General features: G+C 45.2%; 1 protein-coding gene across 8 annotated transcripts in view; it reads right to left on the bottom strand.

The window, feature by feature from the left end:
• Vps13d (vacuolar protein sorting 13 homolog D) overlaps nt 1-22,346 on the bottom strand; it is a 220,483-nt gene that overhangs the window by 123,448 nt on the left and 74,689 nt on the right. For 5 of the 8 annotated variants that reach the window (XR_005285964.1, XM_038335369.2, XM_038335371.2 and 2 more), the window contains 9 exons: nt 21,247-21,402; nt 18,967-19,177; nt 18,331-18,405; nt 12,199-12,405; nt 10,913-11,002; nt 9,111-9,251; nt 7,891-8,013; nt 5,715-5,789; nt 1,971-2,076 (listed from right to left, as the gene is read on the bottom strand). Coding sequence is in view for 7 of the 8 variants with exons in the window: in XM_038335369.2 (XP_038191297.1) it covers nt 1,971-2,076; nt 5,715-5,789; nt 7,891-8,013; nt 9,111-9,251; nt 10,913-11,002; nt 12,199-12,405; nt 18,331-18,405; nt 18,967-19,177; nt 21,247-21,402 (1,184 nt within the window). In the remaining variant the exon portion in view is untranslated. The remainder of the gene's footprint in view (nt 1-1,970; nt 2,077-5,714; nt 5,790-7,890; nt 8,014-9,110; nt 9,252-10,912; nt 11,003-12,198; nt 12,406-18,330; nt 18,406-18,966; nt 19,178-21,246; nt 21,403-22,346) is intronic. The other 3 variants (XM_042055363.1, XM_042055364.1, XM_038335375.2) reach the window with 3 other exon arrangements.

Below are 22,346 nucleotides of genomic sequence, written 5' to 3'. Positions count from 1 at the left end.
TCAGATGACAGGTCGTCCCTGCTGCCCCTACAGTAGCTCTGAGCCACCGAGAAGAAGTGGTCTTCCTACAACTGACTGACTGCACTGGCATGACATACCCTGGTTGTTCTTTGTGACCCAAGAAGGTCAATGACTTCGGCTACTTTGAGGCTCGGTTACAACTTCTCTGGCTGTTTGGAAATAGATTAAAGTAACGGTGAGCACAGCAGCACATACTTGCTAGCTCAGCTGAGGAATGAGGGTGAACGTAAAGAAGTCTACATGGCAAGCTTTAGGCCAGCCTGGGCTACACAAGTGAGGCCCTGTTTCAATGTCTTTTAATTTAAACAAAGTTCATTCGTGTATGTGTGGTGTGTGCATTTGCGTGTTACATTATGCACATGTGTGTATGTGGGGGTCTGAGGTCAACATCAGGTGTCCTCAGTGAATCTCTACCTCGTTATCTGAGACAGGATGTCTCTGTGAACCTGGAGCTCATCAGCCGGGCAACCTGGCTGTTCCTTCAGCTCCAGGGATCCCCGTCTTCCTGTCTTCACTTCTTAGTGCTGAGACAACAAGTGCACTACTATCTATGTTCAGCATCTTACAAGCGTGCTGGATCCAAACCCGCGTTCTCATGCTCACACAGAGAGCTTCACTGGCTGAGCCATCTTCCCAGCCCTACACATCAGGTGTTAAGGCACTTGCCTCACAAGCACGAGCATGGGAATTTGATCACCAGAACCCATGAAAGAATCCGGGTGTGATGGTGCATGGATCCTAGCACTGAGGAGCAGGAGACAGGATCCTTAGAGCTGAGTGGCCAGCCAGCCTGGCCTAATCAATAAGCTCCGGGCCAATGGGAGACTCTTTGTCAAGGGAGGTGGATGCATTCCTGAGGATGGCATCCAAGGTTGCTCTCTGCCTCTGCATACACACTCACATACATGCATGAGCATGCACGCGCACGCACACACACACACACACATTCACCCACAGCCACACTCACACACATGCATCAAAAAGAAAAGAAAGAAACCCGTGAAAGCTGTCAGTATCTAGTCACCTGCTCCAGCAGTGAGTCTGGAACATGTAAACTAAGGCAAGACTTTCTAAGAGACCATGCTGGTGACCAGCAAGAATTTAACTGACATGAACCGGTAAACAGCAAAGTCTTAGCCAAGGTACCCTCATAGCTAGTAGAAGAATGTCATTTCAAATCAGCTGACAGTCACTCAATTCTGCACTTCATGAAGCTGAAAAGCCCCCCACCACCCCGTATTCAGAACACTGAGCCAACATCTAAGCCGGCAAAGCTGTCAGCTAAGCTTTGTATTTAGCTTGGGTGAGTTCTCATACCCTCCTGAGTCCACCCATGCTATCTGGGCCAAAGTGTGCTCTAGAGACAAAAACAAGAGTTCAGGAGTAGGGCTGGAGAGATAGCTCAGTGGTTAAGAGCACTGGCTGCTCTTCCAGAAGTCCTGAGTTCAATTCCCAGCAACCACATGGTGGCTCACAACTATCTATAATGAGATCTGGTGCCCTCTTCTGGCATGCGGGCATACATGGAGGCAGAATGTTGAATACATAATAAATAAAAAAAAAAGAGAGAGTTCAGGAGTAGTGTTGGAGGGTATTTCCAAAGCGGGCTCAGAGGAAATATGCCAAATATTTTAGTTTTGTGACCATATATAGCTTCTTTAAAGAGTGTGGCACCTAAGAAGACCTGGAATGACTTTTCTCTTACCCTGACTGTGAACCTAACACACACCAGGTCAAGATGAGCACAGCTCCACTACTGCACACTCGGAACCACTTCTCTGTGGTCCTTTGCAGAATCAGAACTTCTACCACCAATCACAGGACATGAGTTACTGATTCACGTACAAACCCAGAGGCCTTGAGCAGGGGCCAACCTTGCCCTGCCAGGCAGCTACATAGAAGCTGCCAGGGATGTAAGCAGCTCCAGAGACAGAAAGAAAGTACCTTACCTGGTGGGTGTAGTAGTCAGGGTGGCAAACCACAGTGTGCATCCCGTGTGGTTCCGCAGAGCAAAGGGGACAAATGGCTGCCGGCGCTTGGGGGTTTTCACCTCTGCTGTGACAAACAAACAAAAAAGACTATGAATATCTATTGTGTCTTCATGACAGAAACCCTCCTCCGCCTGTGGACATCACCCACAGCTGCCTCCTGTGTGAAGATGGAAGTGAGAAAAGGGACTACAGGATTGTTGACATGACAAACAGACGCTGCATGGATTTGCTGGCTACCGTGGGCCCCTCCTCTCTCTCTCTCTCTCTCTCTCTCTCTCTCTCTCTCTCTCTCTCTCTCTCTCTCTCTCACACACACACACACACACACACACACACACAGAGTACCCACAACTCACATGGGTCTTACTACTGAGAAGATGGCATCAGAACCTGACCTGGTTTTAAAAAAAATAAAAATAAATAAATAGACCAAGACTAAAAGGCAACTCCTCCCAGTGCATTCTCAAAGCCCTGGCGGAAGCCCATTTTCTCTTCTAGTGCTATCTTCAAGATCATGCTTTCTAAAAGCTTTTAAAATGAAATTTTAGGTCTCTCTTCTTTTTAGTGGGCACTATGTCTGTGCATGTATGTGCAGGCGTGCATGTAGAAGTTAGCGCTGATGATCTCTTCCTCTGTCTTTCTTCGCTTTATTACTTACTACTTATTTTGAGACAGGGCGTCACATGAATCTGGAGTTCACCGACTGACGGACTGCATCCTGTCCCCCTCCTACACCAACACTAGGATTATGGACACATGCTACTGTGCAGAGTTTTTCCATGTGGGTTCTGGGGATCAAACTCAGGTCCTCATGCTTACACAGAAGAGCCAGTCCCCCAACATAGTTCCCTTTTTAACACAGGCAACCAGCTAGCTACTATAAGGCAGGCACCAGGGAGGTTGCAAAGGCAGCATTTCACACAGCTGCTTCACAAAACAACCTCTGACTGGGAACCTGCAAAGAAACAGCCACCACCAGAAAATAACACAACCAGATTCTAGGGAGAGGTGAACTGATTCTCAACACTGATAACTGTCAGAAGGAGCTCCAGTGATCTCAGGACCTTTCTGTGGTCCACTCTGACCAAGGGCCTGTCTCCTCCAATAACCATACAAACTAAGTGGGAGGAGGCGGCAGGAACTACCAGGCAGTGAAAATCCATGGTAGGAAGGCAGCTGGCTGAGGAGCTCATAGCACATGGACACTGATGACCACAGCAGGCCCCATAGTTCAGCCATCACTTTTGTTTATCCTGAAAGCACAAAGACAGCCACAACGTCGGTGGAGGTGATGGGGGACACATCTCAAGGGACAGCAAATACTAGCAGTGGAGAACCAGTGAGGCTGAAATAATTTTACAGGGCCACATGCTTCCCACAGACAAGACCAAGAAGATAAACCACACCTGTCAAGCCATGATGAACATGCCCTGTCCAGCCATGGCAATCATCAGTCTATTTATTAAGATTCCATCATATTAAGAGTCCATCACTTTCTCTGGTGCTTGTATTGTGGCAGCTTTACAAAGGGGGTTGGGGGAGGCGTGATGACTGCCAAACAGGCAAATGCAGGTTAACATAGGTTCTCTCTGGACAGTCGAAACTCAGCAGGCCCTACAACAGTCATCTGCGAACAACGAGAGCAGTCCAGAGCAGCGGCTGTCAACCTGTGGGTCAAGACCCACTCTGGAAAACCTCTCTCTCCAAAGTATTCACATTAAATTCATAACAGTAAAAAAATTACAGTCATGAAGTAGCAACAAAATAATTTTGTGTTTAGGGACGACCACAACATGAAGAACTGTACTAAAGAGCATTGGAAAGGTTGAGAAACACTGGTATAGCGGGTGCTCCAGTCCCGCATCGTGTGGGGATACTGGTAAGGATAACGCTTGCCTACTACTGTGCCCACTTCCATCCCAGGGACCTCATTTGGTTCCCTAGGTGCTCCCCCAAGTAAAAGAGTTAAGAGGCTGCAGCAAGAGTTTTCCAAAGGATTAACAGTGCTATGTGCTCAGTTGGGAAGGAGCCTCCCTCCATGCAAGCAAGGAAAGCGCATTCGTTACAGTAGATAAGGGCCAAGAGGAAAAGGACCAGACGTGCCTTTCCACCCCACTGTGAACCAGACTGAAAATTTCCTTGTGCAAATCATGCTTTGAGAGACCAGGTGGCAGATTGGCTTTGACCACTTTGAAATATAAGCTCAAGAACTAGAAATCCATATAGAAAGCGATCTACACGCCTACTGCTGTGGGATTAGATGACATGGGAGAAACCGTGCACAGGACCCCACATTTCATGTATTGATCAGACCTAATAACAGAGGCTGAAACAACACAGAGAGCACATAAATCCCAGCACTGCATCAGCATCCAACTGTCTGTGTCCTTGCCTTTGGCACAGTATCAAGAAAAAACTCCCAAATCCATCAAAGAGAACATTATTTCCTGATGGCCTCAAAAAATCTGCCTCCAGTGAGTGAATCCGATTTCTTCAGAGGCTGAGAAAGCCTCAAGCTCCTCACATCCAAGTTTACTATCAGGCTAGCTGAAGAAATTCCTACCCCTCTGTTCATCTTTCCCAGAATAATTGGCCATTCTAAGGAGTGGGATTTTTATGCTACATAGCAACTCGGCTATCAGAAAGAGCCTGCCGTGTGGATCATAATAAAGACACTGAAGCCCCGTCCGTATCTGGTGACACAAGGGAAGGCAGATCCCTGTGCTGTCCACAAGAGTCTGTCACATCGGCAACAGGGGACAGTGCTCAGTGTTTGTCTCAATGAGGACGTCATCCTGGAAAGCTCAACAGTAGGGATTCAGAATGAAGATCAGAGGCCTCTCTCAAAGACCCACCTCAGCTGAGCCTTCTAAAACCAGAATACACTCATCAAATGCCTTTCGGTTTATCTTCCCCTTTCTTTTGACAGGGTCTTGCTACATAGTCATGGCTAGCCTGGAATTTATGATCCTCCTGCCTCACCAAGTGCTGGGATTACAGATGTGGACCACCAAACCCAGCTCAAATGCCTTTTAAATTAAGACATATCAAGACCCGTGATCTGGATCTATCACAAACGTACCATCAAATGAACAGTACTCATTAACACAAAGAAAGAAAGGCAGCTTGATGATGCAAACGGTGGCGTTTCTTTCTGTTCTCACTCCCCAGTCCATTCTCCAGGTACATTCTCTTTCCTATCTCCTAAGTACATAAATTCCTTTGTAAACAAACAAAAAATTCTATCCAAGCAATTTGTTGGGAAATACTTTGTTGGCTCTCTGACTAGTGATTACAGCTCCTACTTCACAGAACCCCCGCATCCCCATGAGAATACACGCTGGCTGAGGACTCTGTAGGCAAAGCCATGTGGCATTGCCTGCCAAAGGATGGCATTCCTCCACCTCCTTCCTTTTCCTTGGAAGAGCCCTTCATGCCTTTGGTGTCTCTGTCACTGGAGGTCCAGAAAGAGACGGTGAAGAAGCAGATGTCACTCACGACTGCAGCCACTCCATGATGAGGCGCTGCTATGCTCCTCTGCTGCAGACATTCTTTCAGACTACTGAACCAAAGGACTTAAAACTGAATATAGCCCAACTCAGCTCCACTCAACAACACACATGAAAAAAAAACGGTGTACAAATGGACATAGAAAGCAGTTCTTGAAACAAGCAAATGGCGCAGCCTCTGGCTGTACTGTACCTCGAGCATAGGTCTGGTACTCTAGGTTAGTCAGACTGGCTGTACTCCTAGTTCTAAGGTAGACAAGAGGGAGGCCTGGTAGACAGGAGAGACAAAGTTAGAGGGTAAGAACAGGTGCGGTGAGGAAGAATCACCTCCACAAACATGAGTTGAGAACATTACAAATGGCATGCATCATGCAATTGTGAGAGCGCCCTTCCTGACTGCTAGGAGCCAAGAACGTGCTTGGCAAAGGCAGCAATTTTCTGCAAGGCTTTGATGGAGCAGCTGTGTCAAGGCACATTGCCCTTTTTCTAATTAGGCAACAATGAATGCATTGAACATACCCTCGAAGAGAACAACAAGTCTTCGGGAAGGTTTTAATTTAAACCATGTTATGTGTTGGCCCAGAAAAGTCTAATCAGTATGGATTTTAAGGGAGATATGCCATTCCAGTTGGAAAAGCGCAGGAGCGACAGAGTTCTGGTCACTGGCCACCTCAAATACTCAAGCAAGAGTCAGTCTGGCCTCTAGATTCCAGCAGTCCTTTCTCGGTTTATATCACAGGACTAAGTTCCAACTGGACACACACCTCACAAAATCACCTGTACTTCTCATAAACTGATCAATGGAGTCATGCCGCTGAGGTCCACCTCCAGAATAAGCCCTTGTTGAAAGGCTCACAACCAGGGCAACACAAAGCAAATGTGCTCTGCTCCCTGCTAGCTCGAAACATTGAAACAGCAGGGGGTTCCCAGTTCCTTAGGAGGAACTTCACACTGAGGTTACTCTGGGAGCCTGGTTTATGTCTGCTCTCAGTCAAAAACCTAACTTTGAGGAGAAATATGGCTAAAGTTCTCAAATAAGATCTGAAAATTAGTAGTCAGTTCAACACAGTTGAAAGCTACTAATTTGAAAGTCAGTGCCACACATGCTGCGGGAAGTCTCTTAGGCGGCTTCCAGGAAGACACAGTAAAAAGACATTTGGTGTTTAGGTGTATCAGTGTCGGGTGGCTAAAATAGTGTATCACATCAGCCTCAATAACCATAAAAACCAAGCTCTAATGTTGATAGGGCGATTTACTAACAACAGAAAGAGGAGAAAAATATAAGAAAGAGGGAGTGGGCCTTCCAGCGCATCAGGCCTTCCTGGAGTTGGCACTAACTGGACTGAGGTCACCAACTACAGAGCTCTCTTCAGAACCTTGCTCTCTTGGACATACAAGGATTGCTTAGAGTCTTCTGGACAGGCAAGGTTGTTTTTCCGGCACACAGATTAGGGTTAGGGGAGCTGGAGCTTGGACTCAGAAGCAAAAGCCTGAGAAGAGAGAACAAGCCAACGGAAGCTTTTGTCTTTCCTTCTAGAAACACGAGGAGGCAGTCTGCTCGCACACCCCAGGAGAGGCAAACAGGCACAAATGCTTCCTATGCTAAGAAAGCCCATCTTCCCTGGACTGTTTGCAGACCAGATGGAATATTTACGTATTCATGAGCCATGTGAAGTCCTGCCAAGACTCTCCAAAGAAACCACACTGAAAGAGTTGGGGCTGAGCTGAATTTGGATGACAATGGCTTGTGGAACAAGCAGGACCTGTGGTGTCTGTCACCTCTTCCCAGCTCTGAGGCAAACAGAGCTCCATGCTGAGGTATTCATCAGGACCAAAAACATCATCAACAAAGAACACACTGACTCCTTCCTCAAGAGCCGGTATTCAATTCCTTTATGCACTATGAACAATACTGGCCCTTCTTTTAAAAAGGTTTTTCCACTTGGGATCTTGCCCTCCCTCTTTCCAAGAATACATACAAATCCTCTAGTGCTAGCTTTAAATGTTTTTATAATACAGTTTTAAAAAATCCTGTCGACTGAAAAACCAATTGATTTTGCCCAACTGAAAATAAAGTGACCAACAGTGTGTCCTGACCTGACATGCTCTCCGGTGTCACTGGAAATCAAGAGTAAGGGTTTGCAGATCCCCTCTCGCCCATGTCAGTGGAATTAGAGCCTGCAGTAACAGTTCAGTAGTTTGTGCCAGAAAACCGTCTTTTCCAAGGACTAAAACCAACAACGGAGGCTAGTCAGAACTTCCTATGGAGTTTTCCACAGAGAACGACCATTCTATACGAGTCTCTCGGTGAAGGACTGCTCTGTAGATGAACATTGATACAGACAGGCCTGTGCTTAGAGTAACCTTACTTTGTCCAAAGCATGGTGGATCCACTGAGGAGCCCATCCAGTCTTCGGACTTGGCTGACTCTGTTTCCTTGTCTTCTTTACAGTAATCTGCCAACCACGACTCCTTGGTACTGACATACTGATCTAAAAAGAATTCCACGAAGACATGAAGAGGGGAGATAAATAAGGTAAAGGTTTATATCAAATCATTTCAATTCAGCAAAACAAGCTTTTACTAAGCACCTCCTTATATGCTGGGTCTATGCTAGAAGCTGAAAAGGCTGGACCCTGGAGACGGCAAATCCACATGAAAGACATCAGAAAAACTACCTCCATGAAGCCACCCATGACACAAAAGGGGCTAAAGCAATGACAGAAATACAACACTGTGGGACAGAAAAGGGCAGAGTGACTCTGCTTTGGCAAAAGTGGGTGGTGGGTGTATACCAAAGTCCAGGGAAGTCTTTAGACAAGCAGACCCATGCTTTGGTTCTTGAGAAGGTGAACAGAGACTCAATGAGACTGAGGACGGAGTCACTAGCAAAATTCTAAGACACTGAAGTACATGGAGCACTCGGAATACTGAGTGAATGCTGTATCTTCATTGCACAGCGCAGAAGGGACACGGCAGAGAAATCCAGATCTGCAGATGGACATTTCAGGGCCAAGAAACCTTAAGAAGGCATGCTATTGGCTTGGCAATTCTTTAAGCAAATCATTTTCAGAGTTAAGTCAGTGTGGCAGCTGATAGGAAACAGCACAGAGAATGAACTCATTCTGCTAAAGTCATACCTTAAAGAACTTCTCTGTACCAGGGTACAGCACTGGGCGCCTATAATTACAGCCACTTTGGAGGCTAAGGCAGAAGTGTGAATTTGAGACTAGCCTCGGCTAGACTACAAAACCTTGTTTAAAAAAAAATTCCTCTGTGACTGAAAAAAGCGAATCTAAGCTCACTTCTAGGGTACTTTATGAAACCTACAGACAAGCATTATGAGGAGAAAGTTCATGGGGACACTTTGTGGTCCCTAAGCAGCCTCAGCTCTAGCTTGGCCATGGAGAGCATTAACATGGGGCCCCAACACTAGACACCAGATTAGGGTTCACTAGGAGAGCAGCCATGATGAGGAAGTGATGCCAGGCACAGGGCCAGGCATTTGCCCACCTGGCATCCTTGTCTGCAGGCGAAGGACTCATGTTACAGAAAGATGTTAGCCTACAGCAGGCACCGTTCCACTCACCAATCAGTACAGAAGTGATGTTGATATCCAGGCGGGGTTTGGCCTTGGCCTCCAGCTTTAGTCGTGGAGGATGGAGACGACTAGCTGCCTGTTGTTGCCAGGATACAGAGCATGGCCATGGCTCAATAAATGGCTCCCAGCCTAAAAGAATGCAGGAAATAAAACATCTGTTCAGCAGATATCAAGGGTTTATAGGAGAATACTGTTCATGAGTGCTTAGCAAGGACAGAATACAGCCTAATGGCTCCAATTCCATCTCACAATGAAAGAACCACCTTTGGCTACAGGTCACCCTACAGATGCCTGCTGTCCATGGAACATGCCTGGGAGAGCACTAACACTCCTCATTATGCTCTTCTCCAGGTGGCAGGAAGAAGGGCAGGGAGGACACATGCTCTGTTTCATTAAAGCTAGGTGACCTCTTCCTCAATGGAGACAGGAAAAAGAGCCTCAGGCTTAGGTTAGAGAAGAAAAACAGTGGCTTTAGCTAAGAGCTCCTACATCCATCAGCTGAACAAAGGCACATTTGGAGGCTCATTAGCTTAATTTTCTCAGGTTTTTGTTTTTGTTTTAATCTTAAAATGTGTCACATGTACAAAAGGAATTTAAACAAGATTTATACACACACACACACAATTTAAAGGAAATACTACCACAAGCACTTGTGAAAATCATTTGAAATAGAAATAAAAAATCAGGTTAGGCATGGCTGCATATACCTTTAATTTCTGAACTTGGGAAGCAGAAGCAGACAGAGCTCTGTTGAATCTGAGGCCAGTCTAGTAAACATGGCGAGTTCTAGGACAGCCTGGGATAGGGAGAACCTGTCTCGAAAGAAAGAGAGAGAGAGAGAGAGAGAGAGAGAGAGGAAAAAAGAAAAGAGGAGAAGAAGAAAAGGAAGAAAGAACCAGAAAGCAACAAGCCCCTGCAAAGTCGGGGTGCTAACTAATCCCCCTCCTTCCCAACAACCTTCTGCCACTCCCTGCAACCATCTGCATAGACTGTTCTCTGCTTTCTTGTCTGTCTTACGCTTTTAAACTTTTTATTCCTTAAGAGCTGGTTGATTTGTCTATGAATAGATGGCTATATAAATGAAATCCCATATGTATTCTTTTCAAGATTTCTTTGCCCCTTAAACACGTTTGAGCGCAGTGTTACTCTGTGTTGGTGAAGCTGACTGAGATGTGTTTTCTGCCAATGAGTAGCACTCCACCAATCTAATTTGCTCATTTTTCTCCTGAAAGATGTTCACTCGACTCTATTCTAATCACTAATAGGAAGAATAGCACTATAAACACATCTGTCCATGTGTGTTAATGCACATGCACGGACTTGCAAAGGGGCATGCAGATCAGCTCTTAATATGCTGGTGTTCACTGTCACTATATCATGAATACTTCCTAACTACACAAATTAGAATTCCTCTTCAGAAGCTATGGTTCATTTGCACCCAAGTATGTGCTACACTCCACTTCTGCCTGGGTATTAAAAAATTGTATTTTGGGTCAAATTCAGAAGAATTTCCATGAGTTCTAGGACAGCCTGACTTTAATAGACTAACCTGAACTACAGGTTTTTGCCAAAAAAAAAAAAAAAAAAAAAAAAACAAAACCAAAGAAGCTCAACTCTTCAAGACTTTGAAAGACTTACAAATACAGTCACAACATATCAAACACTTGCTGGTCTTTCTCAGTCTCACCTCACCCACCCTTTCTCTCATGTCACATGCACACAGCAATGGGCCCTGGTAAACATTCTCACTTATTCTTTAAATCCTCTAATAACTTACGCTTTACACTGACCTGACAGAGCGCGGTTATAATAATCTCCAGAAAGGGTGAAGTGGGCATAGCCCTCAGGGCTAGTTCTTATGTGCTGAAGAAAATTCAGACCTGCAACAGAAGCAAATCTCACTACAGAGGCAAGAGCAAAGCTGCCCTCCATAGATGAGCTGCATTTCAGACACTAGCTGCAACTCGTACTGACAGTCTCACGGGAGAGCACACATAACTACAGCGTTCTGTCTACCATGTAGGTTTGTGCATCCGTTTTCATGTTTTATACCCACAACATTCAGTGGTTAGGCGCACTGGCTGCTGGGGAAGTTGAGTTCTATACCCAGGACCCACATGGCAGCTCACAACCATCTGTAACTTGAGTTCCAAGGAATCTGATAACTTTTTCTGACCTCCATGGGCACCAGGTAGGAATTGGTGCACATATATACTTGCATGTAAAACATCCATACACATAAAAAATAGGAACAATATATATCATTGTCTTAATTTGTGAGTTTTTGGCACTCCCTTAAACACTGTACCTAAAATATGGTCTCACTCCTCCGACCTCATCCCCAGCAGACAGGTCAGGCCAAAGCCCTATATAAAGGTATTTCTCCCTGAATGCATGGAAAGAGGGCAGTGATAAGAGAACACTAACTTAAGTAGATTTTGGTGTGTTTATTAATTCTTTGAGAATTTTATATATTTTAATAATCTTTGCCCAGTGTGTTCATGTGCAGGAGAGGACCAGAAAAATGGACAGAGGACCTTGGCCAGAGCTCCTGAGGTGATGGGAATTTTATCAGTATCAATCTCTACTCTTCCTAGGCTACAGGACGAAGCCATACATGGGAAATAAAAAATTCTGGGAGATTCTTCCTCATACACATACTTGAGTATGTCTTATTATCCTTGACTAATACCTGACAGCCCAAACCTATGCCCTTAAGCCTACACTAAAATATTTTTACTAAGCATCAAGTCTGCTTTGTTTAAAAAAAAATCTGGTGGGGCATAGGGACTCACACCTTTAATTCCAGCACTTGGGAGGAGGCAGAGGCAGGTGGATCTCTGAGTTCAAGGTCAACCTGGCCTACAGAGGGAGTTCTGAGACAGCTGAGGCTAAATGGAGAAACTGAATCAAAAGGGAAAAAAAATCTGAAAAACATGTTAAACAATTAAGTTTTATCTTAGTTACTGCACTATGAAGTAGAGGGGAACAAGAATACAAGGAAAACTTAAAAGGCAGGCCCTAGGAACTGAGCAACACTGGGCTGCAGGAGGTGCCCCAGGCTAGGCACACTCACGGGAGAAGGTAAGCTCGGCAAGGGGCACGTCGCAGTCCATGCAGTCATCAATGAAGCAGATGCATACACTCTCGGCCTTGACTTCTACTCCAGAGATTCGTGGAGCCGCCACGGCCCCCGGGTTGTCTCTACTGCTGGAGGCCAGGGACAGGGACTTCAGAGGTTCTGCATTCTTGAACAGCCAACTTGCTGCCTTCTTCAGCTGACCTTCAAGAAAATCAGAAAGTGAGCATCCCACCAATTCCCAAAGCTTTACAGGGCTGGGGGCGGGAGGTGCATATAACGGGAATCCTGCTCCTAAGCAAAGAGTAAGCTCCCGCTTGCCACACACCTTCTCCCTAAGCTTTCCTGTTCTGACTCCCAAGGCCCCATCTGGTGCCATCCATGGATGAGGGGTGGGGGGAGGGGTGGGGGGATCAGTGGAATTGCCCAGTCTTAAGGCCACTTGGTATGCAAGCATCATCTCTGCTCTAGTTCTGCACATACTGATAACTAACTATCCTCAAATGTCTTCCTTTGTGCATAGTTTGTCATCTCAATCACAAACTCCGAGGGCAGAGAACAAAATGAGATGCGTGTGTGTGTGTGTGTGTGTGTGTGTGTGTGTGTGTGTGTGTGTGTAAGCGCGTGCGAGGGGGGGGAGGGATAGATACAGACAGACAGAGATAGCGAACTATTAGTACCACCTGCCTGAATAACAATATTCATAATAACAATAACAACCAGAGTGCAAAACACCCTCTTGGTCCCAAGAAGAAAAGAAGAGGAAAGGGACAGGGAAAAACGAATGGGAGAAAAGGAAGGAGGAGACAGCGATGTCAGCACACACTCAGAATGTGAATGACACACCTGCTTGAGGGCCTGGGCTCTGGAGCAAGGACACCCGGCTCTAGACTGATTCTGCACTTTGCAGCTACTGAATCTTGAACAAGCTGTTTTGAGCTCTGGGCCTCACAGCACAAAAAGCAGTGGTTCTCAACCTGTGTGTCAAGACCCCTTTTGAGGTCAAAAAACCTTTCACGGGGTCACCTAAGACCACTGGAAAACAGGTATTTACATTATGATTCATAACAGTAGCAAAATTATAGTTATGAAGTAGCAAAGAAAATAATTTTGTGGCTGGGGTCACCACAACATGAGGAACTGTATTTAAGGGTCACAGTCTTAAGAAGGGTGAGAAGCACCGACTTAGAAGAAAACCAGGAAGAGGAAGTGAGCTCTCAGAGCAGAGCCCGGAAACTGGTCCTGCTCTAGCAGCTGTTATTTCCACTTTGTTAGCAATGAGACTAAGTGGCTTTAGTTCAAAGACAAAGAAACCCAAAAGGTTCTTTTCTTTCGTTTTGTTTTGTTCTGTTTTGTTGTTTTTCAAGACAGGGTTTCTCTGTGTAGCTCTGTAGACCAGGCTGGCCATGAACTCACAGAAATCCACCTCCCTCTGCCTCCCAGGTGTTAGGATTAAAGGCGTGTGCCACCAAGCCCATCTAGAAACCCAAAAGGGTCTTACAACATAGGGGAAGATGTATTTGAATAGTTAAAGAATAAAAACTAGGGCTGGAGAGATGGTTCAGAGGTTAAAGAGCACTGACTGTTCTTCCTGAGGTCCTGAGTTCAATTCCCAGCAACCGGATGGTGGCTCTCAACCATCTGTAATAAGATCTGGTGCCCTCTCTGGCATGGAAATACACAGCCAGTAGGAACATTGTATACACAATAAATAAATGAAGAAGAAGAAGAAGAAGAAGAAGAAGAAGAAGAAGAAGAAGAAGAAGAAGAAGAAGAAGAAGAAGAAGAAGAAGAAGAAGAAGAAGAAGAAGAAGAAGAAGAAGAAGGAAGAAAGAAGAACCACCATAGGACGATTAGACGTGACAAGGTGTGAAGTTAAATCAAGAAGCAATAGAGACTGAGTGGAAACAAAACTGGGGAAGCCAACAGCTGGCCCACCTTCCCTGCTGACAGCTAGCCCGCCTCCCCTGCTGACAGCTAGCCCACCTCCCCTGCTTACAGCTAGCCCACCTCCCCTGCTTACAGCTAGCCCACCTTCTTCACTGCTGACAGCTAGCCCACCTCCCCTGCTTACAGCTAGCCCACCTTCTTCACTGCTGACAGCTAGCCCACCTTCTTCACTGCTGACAGCTAGCCCACTTCCACAGCTGACAGCTAGCCCACCTCCCCTGCTTACAGCTAGCCCACCTCCACTGCTTACAGCTAGCCCACCTCCACTGCTGACAGCTAGCCCACCTTCCCTGCTGACAGCTAGCCCACCTCCACTGCTTTCAGGGGTCAAGGTGCTTTAGGTGATGTGATGAGCATCTGCACACACCTGGCTGCTGTGTGGCCTGGGTAGAATGTCCTCTATGGGAGGAAGAGCTGTGACAACACCACGGGTGTGCACATATGTGGGTGTGTGCAGAGCCTTGTTAGTCAGCGTGAGTGGGCACAGTGCAGTAATTCAGCACAGAGAAGAATGGATGCTGTGGCCTGAGGGATATGAAGCAAAAACTCAAGCTCAGAAAGACAAGTGCCACAAGATTTCTCTCATTTGTGGACCAGATTCCATTTAGAAACATAAAACCACAAATCCTATTTGCAATATCACAGTCCCCACCACTTATGCATGAGATCCAAGGCCAGAGGGATGTTACAAGCACAGAGCGCCGAGCTCTGTAACTCAGCACCTTTCCCAGTCACTGGTATTCACTGTGATTAAAGATTTTGGCAAAATTAGCACAATTTGCTATGTGGTGTACACCTTTAATCCCAGCTCTTGGGAGGCAGAGACAGGTGGATCTCTGGGAATTTGAGTACGGTCTGGTCTACAAAGAGAGTTCCAGGACAGCCAGGGCTGTTACACAGAGAAATCCTGTCTCAAAAAACCAAAACCAAACAAACAAACAAAAAAACCCTAGCACAATTTTTCCTTTGCAATTTATAGGCAGAAAGAAAGATTTCTCTGCCTACAGATCTCAGCAGCCTCAGCACAGGGCTTTTCTGGACATTTTTTTCCTTGCTATAAAAGTTTGCCTTGTCCTAAAGGAAGCAGTTTGCAGCTTCTCTGGGTACTTCTGAACCCCAGAGCACCGCTCCTCCGCTCTGGGCCCTTTTGTTAAGTTATATAAGGGTTTCACAAACACAAGCACAGGGGTCACTACTGAGCGAGCAGCACACAGAGTATGGACACATTAGCCAAAGGACGACTCATGTCCTGGACAGGACAGAGAGAGGCTTGACCATACTTCTCAGAATGGCTTGAGACTTGAAACTCATATATTATTTGCAGGCTTTTCCATTTAATTTTTTTTTTTCAAGACAGGGTTTCTCTGTGGCTTTGGAGCCTGTCCTGGAACTAGCTCTTGTAGACCAGGCTGGCCTCGAACTCACAGAGATCCACCTGCCTCTGCCTCCCGAGTGCTGGGATTAAAGGCGTGCGCCACCACCGCCCGGCTTCCATTTAATTTTTGTAGACCATGGCTGAGCTCAAATTATGGAAACCATGGAATAAGAAGACCACAGTTTAAAGGCTGTCATGCAATCTCTCAATAAACAAAATGTAGTGTGGGCCAGGGGTGTAGCTTAGTGGTAGAGCACTTGCCTAGAATGTACAAGGCCTTAGACTGAATCTCCAGCACTTCAGAAAGAAAAAGGAACTCTCTCTCTCTCTCTCTCTCTCTCTCTCTCTCTCTCTCTCTCTGTGTGTGTGTGTGTGTGTGTGTTTGTGTGTCCATCCTCATACCTGTATACATATAACACCTAAAAAAAAGTAGAGAAACTAAAAAAGGTGTAAAGGCTGGAAGGGAAAACAACTTTGACTGTTTGCTTTTTCTTTTTTTTTTTTTTTTTTTTTTTTTTTTTGGTTTTTCGAGACAGGGTTTCTCTGTGGCTTTAGAGCCTGTCCTGGAACTAGCTCTTGTAGACCAGGCTGGTCTCGAACTCACAGAGATCCGCCTGCCTCTGCCTCCCGAGTGCTGGGATTAAAGGCGTGCGCCACCATCGCCCGGTTGCTTTTTCTTAAGAGTAACAAAAGGTTGTTTCCTAATTTTACGAGAATTCGCCACACTGGCATCCAAAGGGGTTGTACCAACTTGCACTCCCACCAACAATGCAGAAGTGTTCCCTTTTCCCTACAACCTCTCCAGCATAAGTTGTCATCAGTGTTTTTGATCTTGGCCATTCTTACAGGTGTAAAATGGAATCTCAGAATTGTTTTGATTTGCATTTCTCTGATGACTAAGGATGTTGAACATTTCCTTAAGTGTCTTTCAGCCATTTTAGATTCCTCTGTTGAGAGTTCTCTGTTTAGGTCTGTACTCCATTTTTTTACTGGATTATTTGTTCTTTTGATGACCAATTTCTTGAGTTCTTTGTAAACTTTGGAGATCAGACCTCTGTCTGATATGGGGTTAGTGAAGATCTTTTCCCATTCTGTAGGCTGTCATTTTGTCTTCTTGACTGTGTCCTTTGCTTTACAGAAGCTTTTCAGTTTCAGGAAGTCCTATTTATTAATTGTTTCTCTCTGTGTCTGTGCTGCTTGGGTTATATTTAGGAAGTGGTCCTTCCTCAAGACCCAGTAATACCACTTTTGGGTATATATCCAAAGGATGCTCAATCGTGCCACAAGGACATGTGCTGAACTATGTTCATAGCAGCATCGTTTGTCATAGCCAGAACCTGGAAACAACCTAAATACCCCTTGACCAAAGAATGGATAAGGAAAATGTGGTACATTTACACAACAGAGTACGACACAGTAGAAAAAAATAATGGCATCTTGAATTTTGCAGAAAAATGGATGGAGCTAGAAAACATTATTTTGAGTGAGGTAACCCAGACACAGAAAGACAATTATCACATGTACTCACTCATAGGTGGTTTTTAAACATAAAGCAAAGAAAACCTACAAACTATGATCTCAGAGAACTTAGACAACAATGAGGACACTAAGAGAGACTTATATAGATCTAATCTACATGGGAAGTAGAAAGTAGAAAAAGACCAAGATCTCCTGAGTAAATTGGGAGCATGGGGACCTTGGGGGAGGATTGAAGGGGAGGAGAGAGGCAAGGAGGGGAGCAGAGAAAAATGCAGAGTGCAATAAAAATCTATTTAAAAAAAGAATAACAAAAGGTGGGTATGATGTGCCAGGGTAGAAGGGCACAGTGTACACAGTGGGCCACAGAAGAAAGGACACAGGTTCTCCACATCAGACACACCTCTCATTAATATGCCTTAGGCCCACACTAATGGATAAACCCAAACAAATTTACTTAACCTATCTGAGCCAGTTTCTTCATTGGAAGTATGAACAGTAATGGCTATATTTCCAAGAGCTGGGAGACTCCACATGAAAACCCAGAGCCAGGCTGGGGACAGGGATGGAGCTCACAGGGCTTGCCCACTGGGTTCCATCACCAGCAGTGCATAAAAGGCAAGGTGGCTTGCACCTGTGACCCTAGTGCTAGAGACACAGAAACAGGAGGATCAGGAGTTCAAGACGATCCTAAGCACATAATGAGTTCAAGGCTGGCCTGGGCTACACAATGCTCTGACGCTAAATCAAACAAAGATGGGCCCAGTCAGATGGCTCGGTGGGTACACACAGTGGCAGGTGGATACCCACTTACATATACCCACACGAAGAAATAAATGTAATCAATGTCGGTTTATTTGTTTAAAAGCCCAGAGACAGAGCTGTAAGGCAGCACATGGCCATGGCTGTCAGAATCACCGCTGTTCCCAACACCACACCCTGAACCAGGACTAACAACTACTCTCCAAGTGCCAGGCACTCCTGAAGGCCAGGGTCTCCTCCTCTGACTTCACAGGTAAGGAAGCACTAGCACTGAGAGGCTCAGTGACTTGCCCAAAGTCCCTAAAAAGTAGGGACCTTGATGAGGGGTAAAGGAAGCATCTGACCCCATACAGCCAGCTCTAGTCAACCTCCTGTTCAGATCACAACTATGGTCAAACCAGGATAATACTCAGCCCCCTGAGGATACACAAGGCCCCCTGTATATTCACATTCTCAGTCTTTCTCTCTCTCCCTCCCTCTGCCACCCCCTCTGAACTGAGGAGGAAATGAAAAGGAACCAAGTTGTCAAGACAAACAGCGGATCATGGAGCCCACATCCACATTACCTTGACACACCAGGAGAGCCTTGCGACAGTCATCCATGCTGAAGCCCAGCTCCTGCAGTCTAGCCAGCTGTAACTCTAGGAGACAGTTTGACACAGATTACTCCACCGTCTGATGGAAGGGGACCAATACCATTTCCTTTCTCGAGGTAAAATGGGCTCCTAGTGTAGACCTCTATCATGTGTACCTTGAACTTTTCCATCATTTCCTTATGTTATATCTTAAAAGTGGAAGACTATTGTCTAGTGTGAGCAACACTGACTCAAAGTTCTCACAGGAGAGGTCGTCTCAGTCTTTAAAGTCACTTGGAGTTGAGCTGTTGTGAGTGGAAACCTAGCTGTAAACTGGAGCAGTTGCAGTCAAGTCATACTTATGATTTACAATCATACTCAATGACAATTAGATTATGAACAATTGATCTGTGTATAAGAAAACTGAAAAGGTTAAAGGGGGCAGCTACCAGTATGGTGGATAAGTCAAAAACTAGGAAGACTGAGGCAGAAGGACTCCAGAAGTTTGAGTCTGAGGTGTGGCGGATCAAATGTTGGGCCAGCCTGGTACAGAGTAAAACCTGAGAGACAGAAAGAGAGAATGAGTGCTATCAAGAAGACTGACGGAGTTTCCAATGAGATACCTACCCAAGACAGGATCTAAGGTACGCCTTGACCCTTCTCTGATGTCTTCTCCAATTCGAGATGGCCCTGGAAGGCAAGTGCTGACAGAGTCTGCCTCCAAGGCTGCTGTGTCCGGGGCTGCAGCACTAGCTTGCTCTGGGATAGACTTTGCAATGGCCAGGAACAGCTGAACATCGTTATAGGAGAGTCTAATATCCAGGGCTTGTAACTGAATCTAACGGAATGTAAGAGGTAGCAACAGTTTTTAAAGTTGCTTTTAGCTTTGTGCCCCCACATCACTCACACATAATTCCTATTTTATGTCCCAGAAGTCAGATATCACCACAAACTTCTCATTTAAAAGACTGCAAAGATATTGAATCTCAGTCATTAGGTAATAGTGACAAAACTGAATGAAATTTAAAAAAAAACTAAATAAGAATAATTACTAGAGCAATTAATACCTCACGAGATAAGAATATGGCTAGGGGTGAGGACCACCTAATGGTAATGGTTTGTTAATCCATTTTACATAGATCCATTACATTTTTTATCTCTCAAATAAACTGATCAACTGTGATGGGTAGCTTTGTCAACTTGATACAACCTGTAATTACCTGTGAGGAATCTCAGTGACAGACTGACTGTATTGAGTTGGCCTTTGGACTGTCTCAGAGGGCATGTCTTAACTGATGTAAAGGCTCAGCCCACCTTGGGCAGCACCATTCCCTAGGCAGGAGGTACTGAACTGAGAGTAGAGAAATAGGGCTGAGTCTGAGCAAGAAAACAATCATGTATACACTCATTTCTCTCTGCTCTTGACTGTGGATATGCTGGGAGTAGGTGTTTGAAGTTTCTGCCTTGACCTCTATACAATGTTGAACCATAACCTGTAATTATAAGGTGAAATAACCCTTTTTCTCCCCTAAGTTGCTTTTCATCAGGATATTTCATCACAGCAACAGAAATGAATCTAGGATACCTACAAAATGGATCTCTTTGCCCCTATATTGCCAGTACTCAGAAACAGAGGAAGAAGAATCAGGAGTTCCAGACCAGCCTAAGCTACATGAGTACCTGTCAATAATAATGATAATAATAATAATAATAACAATAACAATATTATTAATAAAAACAACAATGATGAAGAAATCTTTTCTTTATTCAAACTTTTACACTGGTCAAGTCTGGAAGAACCATTTCTGAAATAGGGCAGCAGAGATACTGTACGCAGGCAAACCCAGCAGGGTACAAAGGTCTGTGATGGAGCATTTCTTTACTCCCTCACTCAGGTTTTCCAGTGAGGTGCCGCTCAAACCCAAGAGCAGCATAGCTTTCCTCTTTCAGGCCCCCATGATTCAAGCAGACTGATGAGTTACTGCCCTCTTATCAAAGAAACAATACCTGGCTTAGAGAGCTGGCTCAGTGATTCAGAGCATTTACTGTTCTTCCAAATGACCTGAGTTCAGTTCCCAGTCCCTGCACTAGGCAGTCACACTATAACTCCAGCTCTTTTTCTTTGGCTTCTATGGATATCTACAGACACACAAACACATATACGCACAGGCAGGCACACACAGGCACACACAGACACACACACACACACACACACACACACACACACACACACACACACGTAAGTACAATGAAATAAAGAACATAAGATCAAGGACACCAGAGTTGTCAACCTCCCTCGCCAGCTTCAGCTTCGGTCCTCCCCTCCCGGCAGTACCTTTCGGTCCCAGTAAGACCGTCTGCTTCTGCCCTAACTCGACTTCTTTTTTTTTTAATATTTATTTATTTATTATGTATACAATATTCTGTCTGTGTGTATGTCTGCAGGCCAGAAGAGGGCACCAGACCCCATTACAGATGGTTGTGAGCCACCATGTGGTTGCTGGGAATTGAACTCAGGACCTTTGGAAGAGCAGGCAATGCTCTTAACCTCTGAGCCATCTCTCCAGCCTGTAACTCAACTTCTTGACCTGAAATGTCCTTCTTCCTCTACTGGCTTATATCCTACCTCCCCCTCCCCCCACCTCCAGGTGTCCCCATCCTGCAGCCATCTACCCACTATTCTTACCTATGTTGAGTTCTGCTTCCTGTCAACTTTTATAGAACTTCAAAATGATACCAGCCTATTAAAGGGTCTTTTATCCTGTTCACACACTGCAAGATCCTAGGCAGCATCACATGTATTACAGGTGCTGGGGTAACTAAAATGGTACTAGACTCAGAGTGGCCAAGAATGTGTGCACAGGGGACCACGGATGCATCCATGGGTTAGACGCTGCTCAGCATTACCTCTAGGATGGGTGGGAAATCATCACTGTTGAACGCATCCATGAGCCCAGAACTATTCTGGTAAGAAGAGTTCCCCACCAGCTCCACTTGGATTTGAACTGGATCCACAATTGAAAGAGCTGTGTCCTGCTCATTCCCTAGCCGGCAAGAAAACACCTGAAAATGAAACAATACAGCAAAGATTACTGCCTGCCTTGGGACCAGTGGACTTTCTCAGGAGCCATAAGCCCCGTGTTCTCACAGGACCCAAATCAGTGATGAAGTAAATGCTGCAAAGATCTGGGCTGCTACCCTCGCCTGCAGCCATTGTAGGTGCAGTGGTCCACCTGCAGCCATTGTAGGTACAGTGGTCCACCTGCAGGAAAATGTTCCCAATTCACCCACAATGGCTTATAGATCTCCTGCCTTTGGATCAAATAAATGCAGGAACTAGCCTAAGGAAATAATACAAAATATAGAATTTTCACTAACCATTTTAATTGTCAAAAGAAAAAAAATAAAAGATCAAGTAAGGTTGCACCAAATCTACTTGATAAAGGATCTGCGGTCACCGAAAGGTAGGGGTTAAAAGCCAAAGTGGTAACACACTAACCCCAGCCTTGAGAGACAGAGGCAAGAGGATCACAAGTTTCAGGCCAGCCTGGGCTATACAGCAAGATCCTGTCTCCAGAAACATGAAGAAACAGGAAAAGAGAGAAAACACAGTTGAAAAGATTGTATAGAGGGACAAGTGGTGGTGGCACATGACATCAATCTTAGGAAGGACAGCATATCACAGGTTATGTGAAAATACAGCCTCATCAAAATATTACAAAGCTAGACATAGAGACTCATGACTATAATCCCAACATTAGGAAAGCTGAGCCAGGAAGACTAAAATTCAAGGCCAGCCTGTGCTACATAGAGGAACCCTGGTTCAAATGAACAAAACAATAATAATATTGACTTTCTTTAAGGACAAGACAGAACACACCAAAATAACAATAAAAATTATATATGGGACTGCCAATTTTCCCTCCTCCCAGAATTTCCTAATTTAAGAGTGAGAGGAACATCCACTGAGATGCCTGAGCTAAGTGGGAGAGAAATGTCCAAGGAGA

This window comes from Arvicola amphibius, chromosome 6 (genome assembly GCF_903992535.2).
Source record: "Arvicola amphibius chromosome 6, mArvAmp1.2, whole genome shotgun sequence".
NCBI classification, from domain to species: Eukaryota; Metazoa; Chordata; class Mammalia; order Rodentia; family Cricetidae; genus Arvicola; species Arvicola amphibius.
This window is presented reverse-complemented; position numbering and strand designations above follow the sequence as displayed.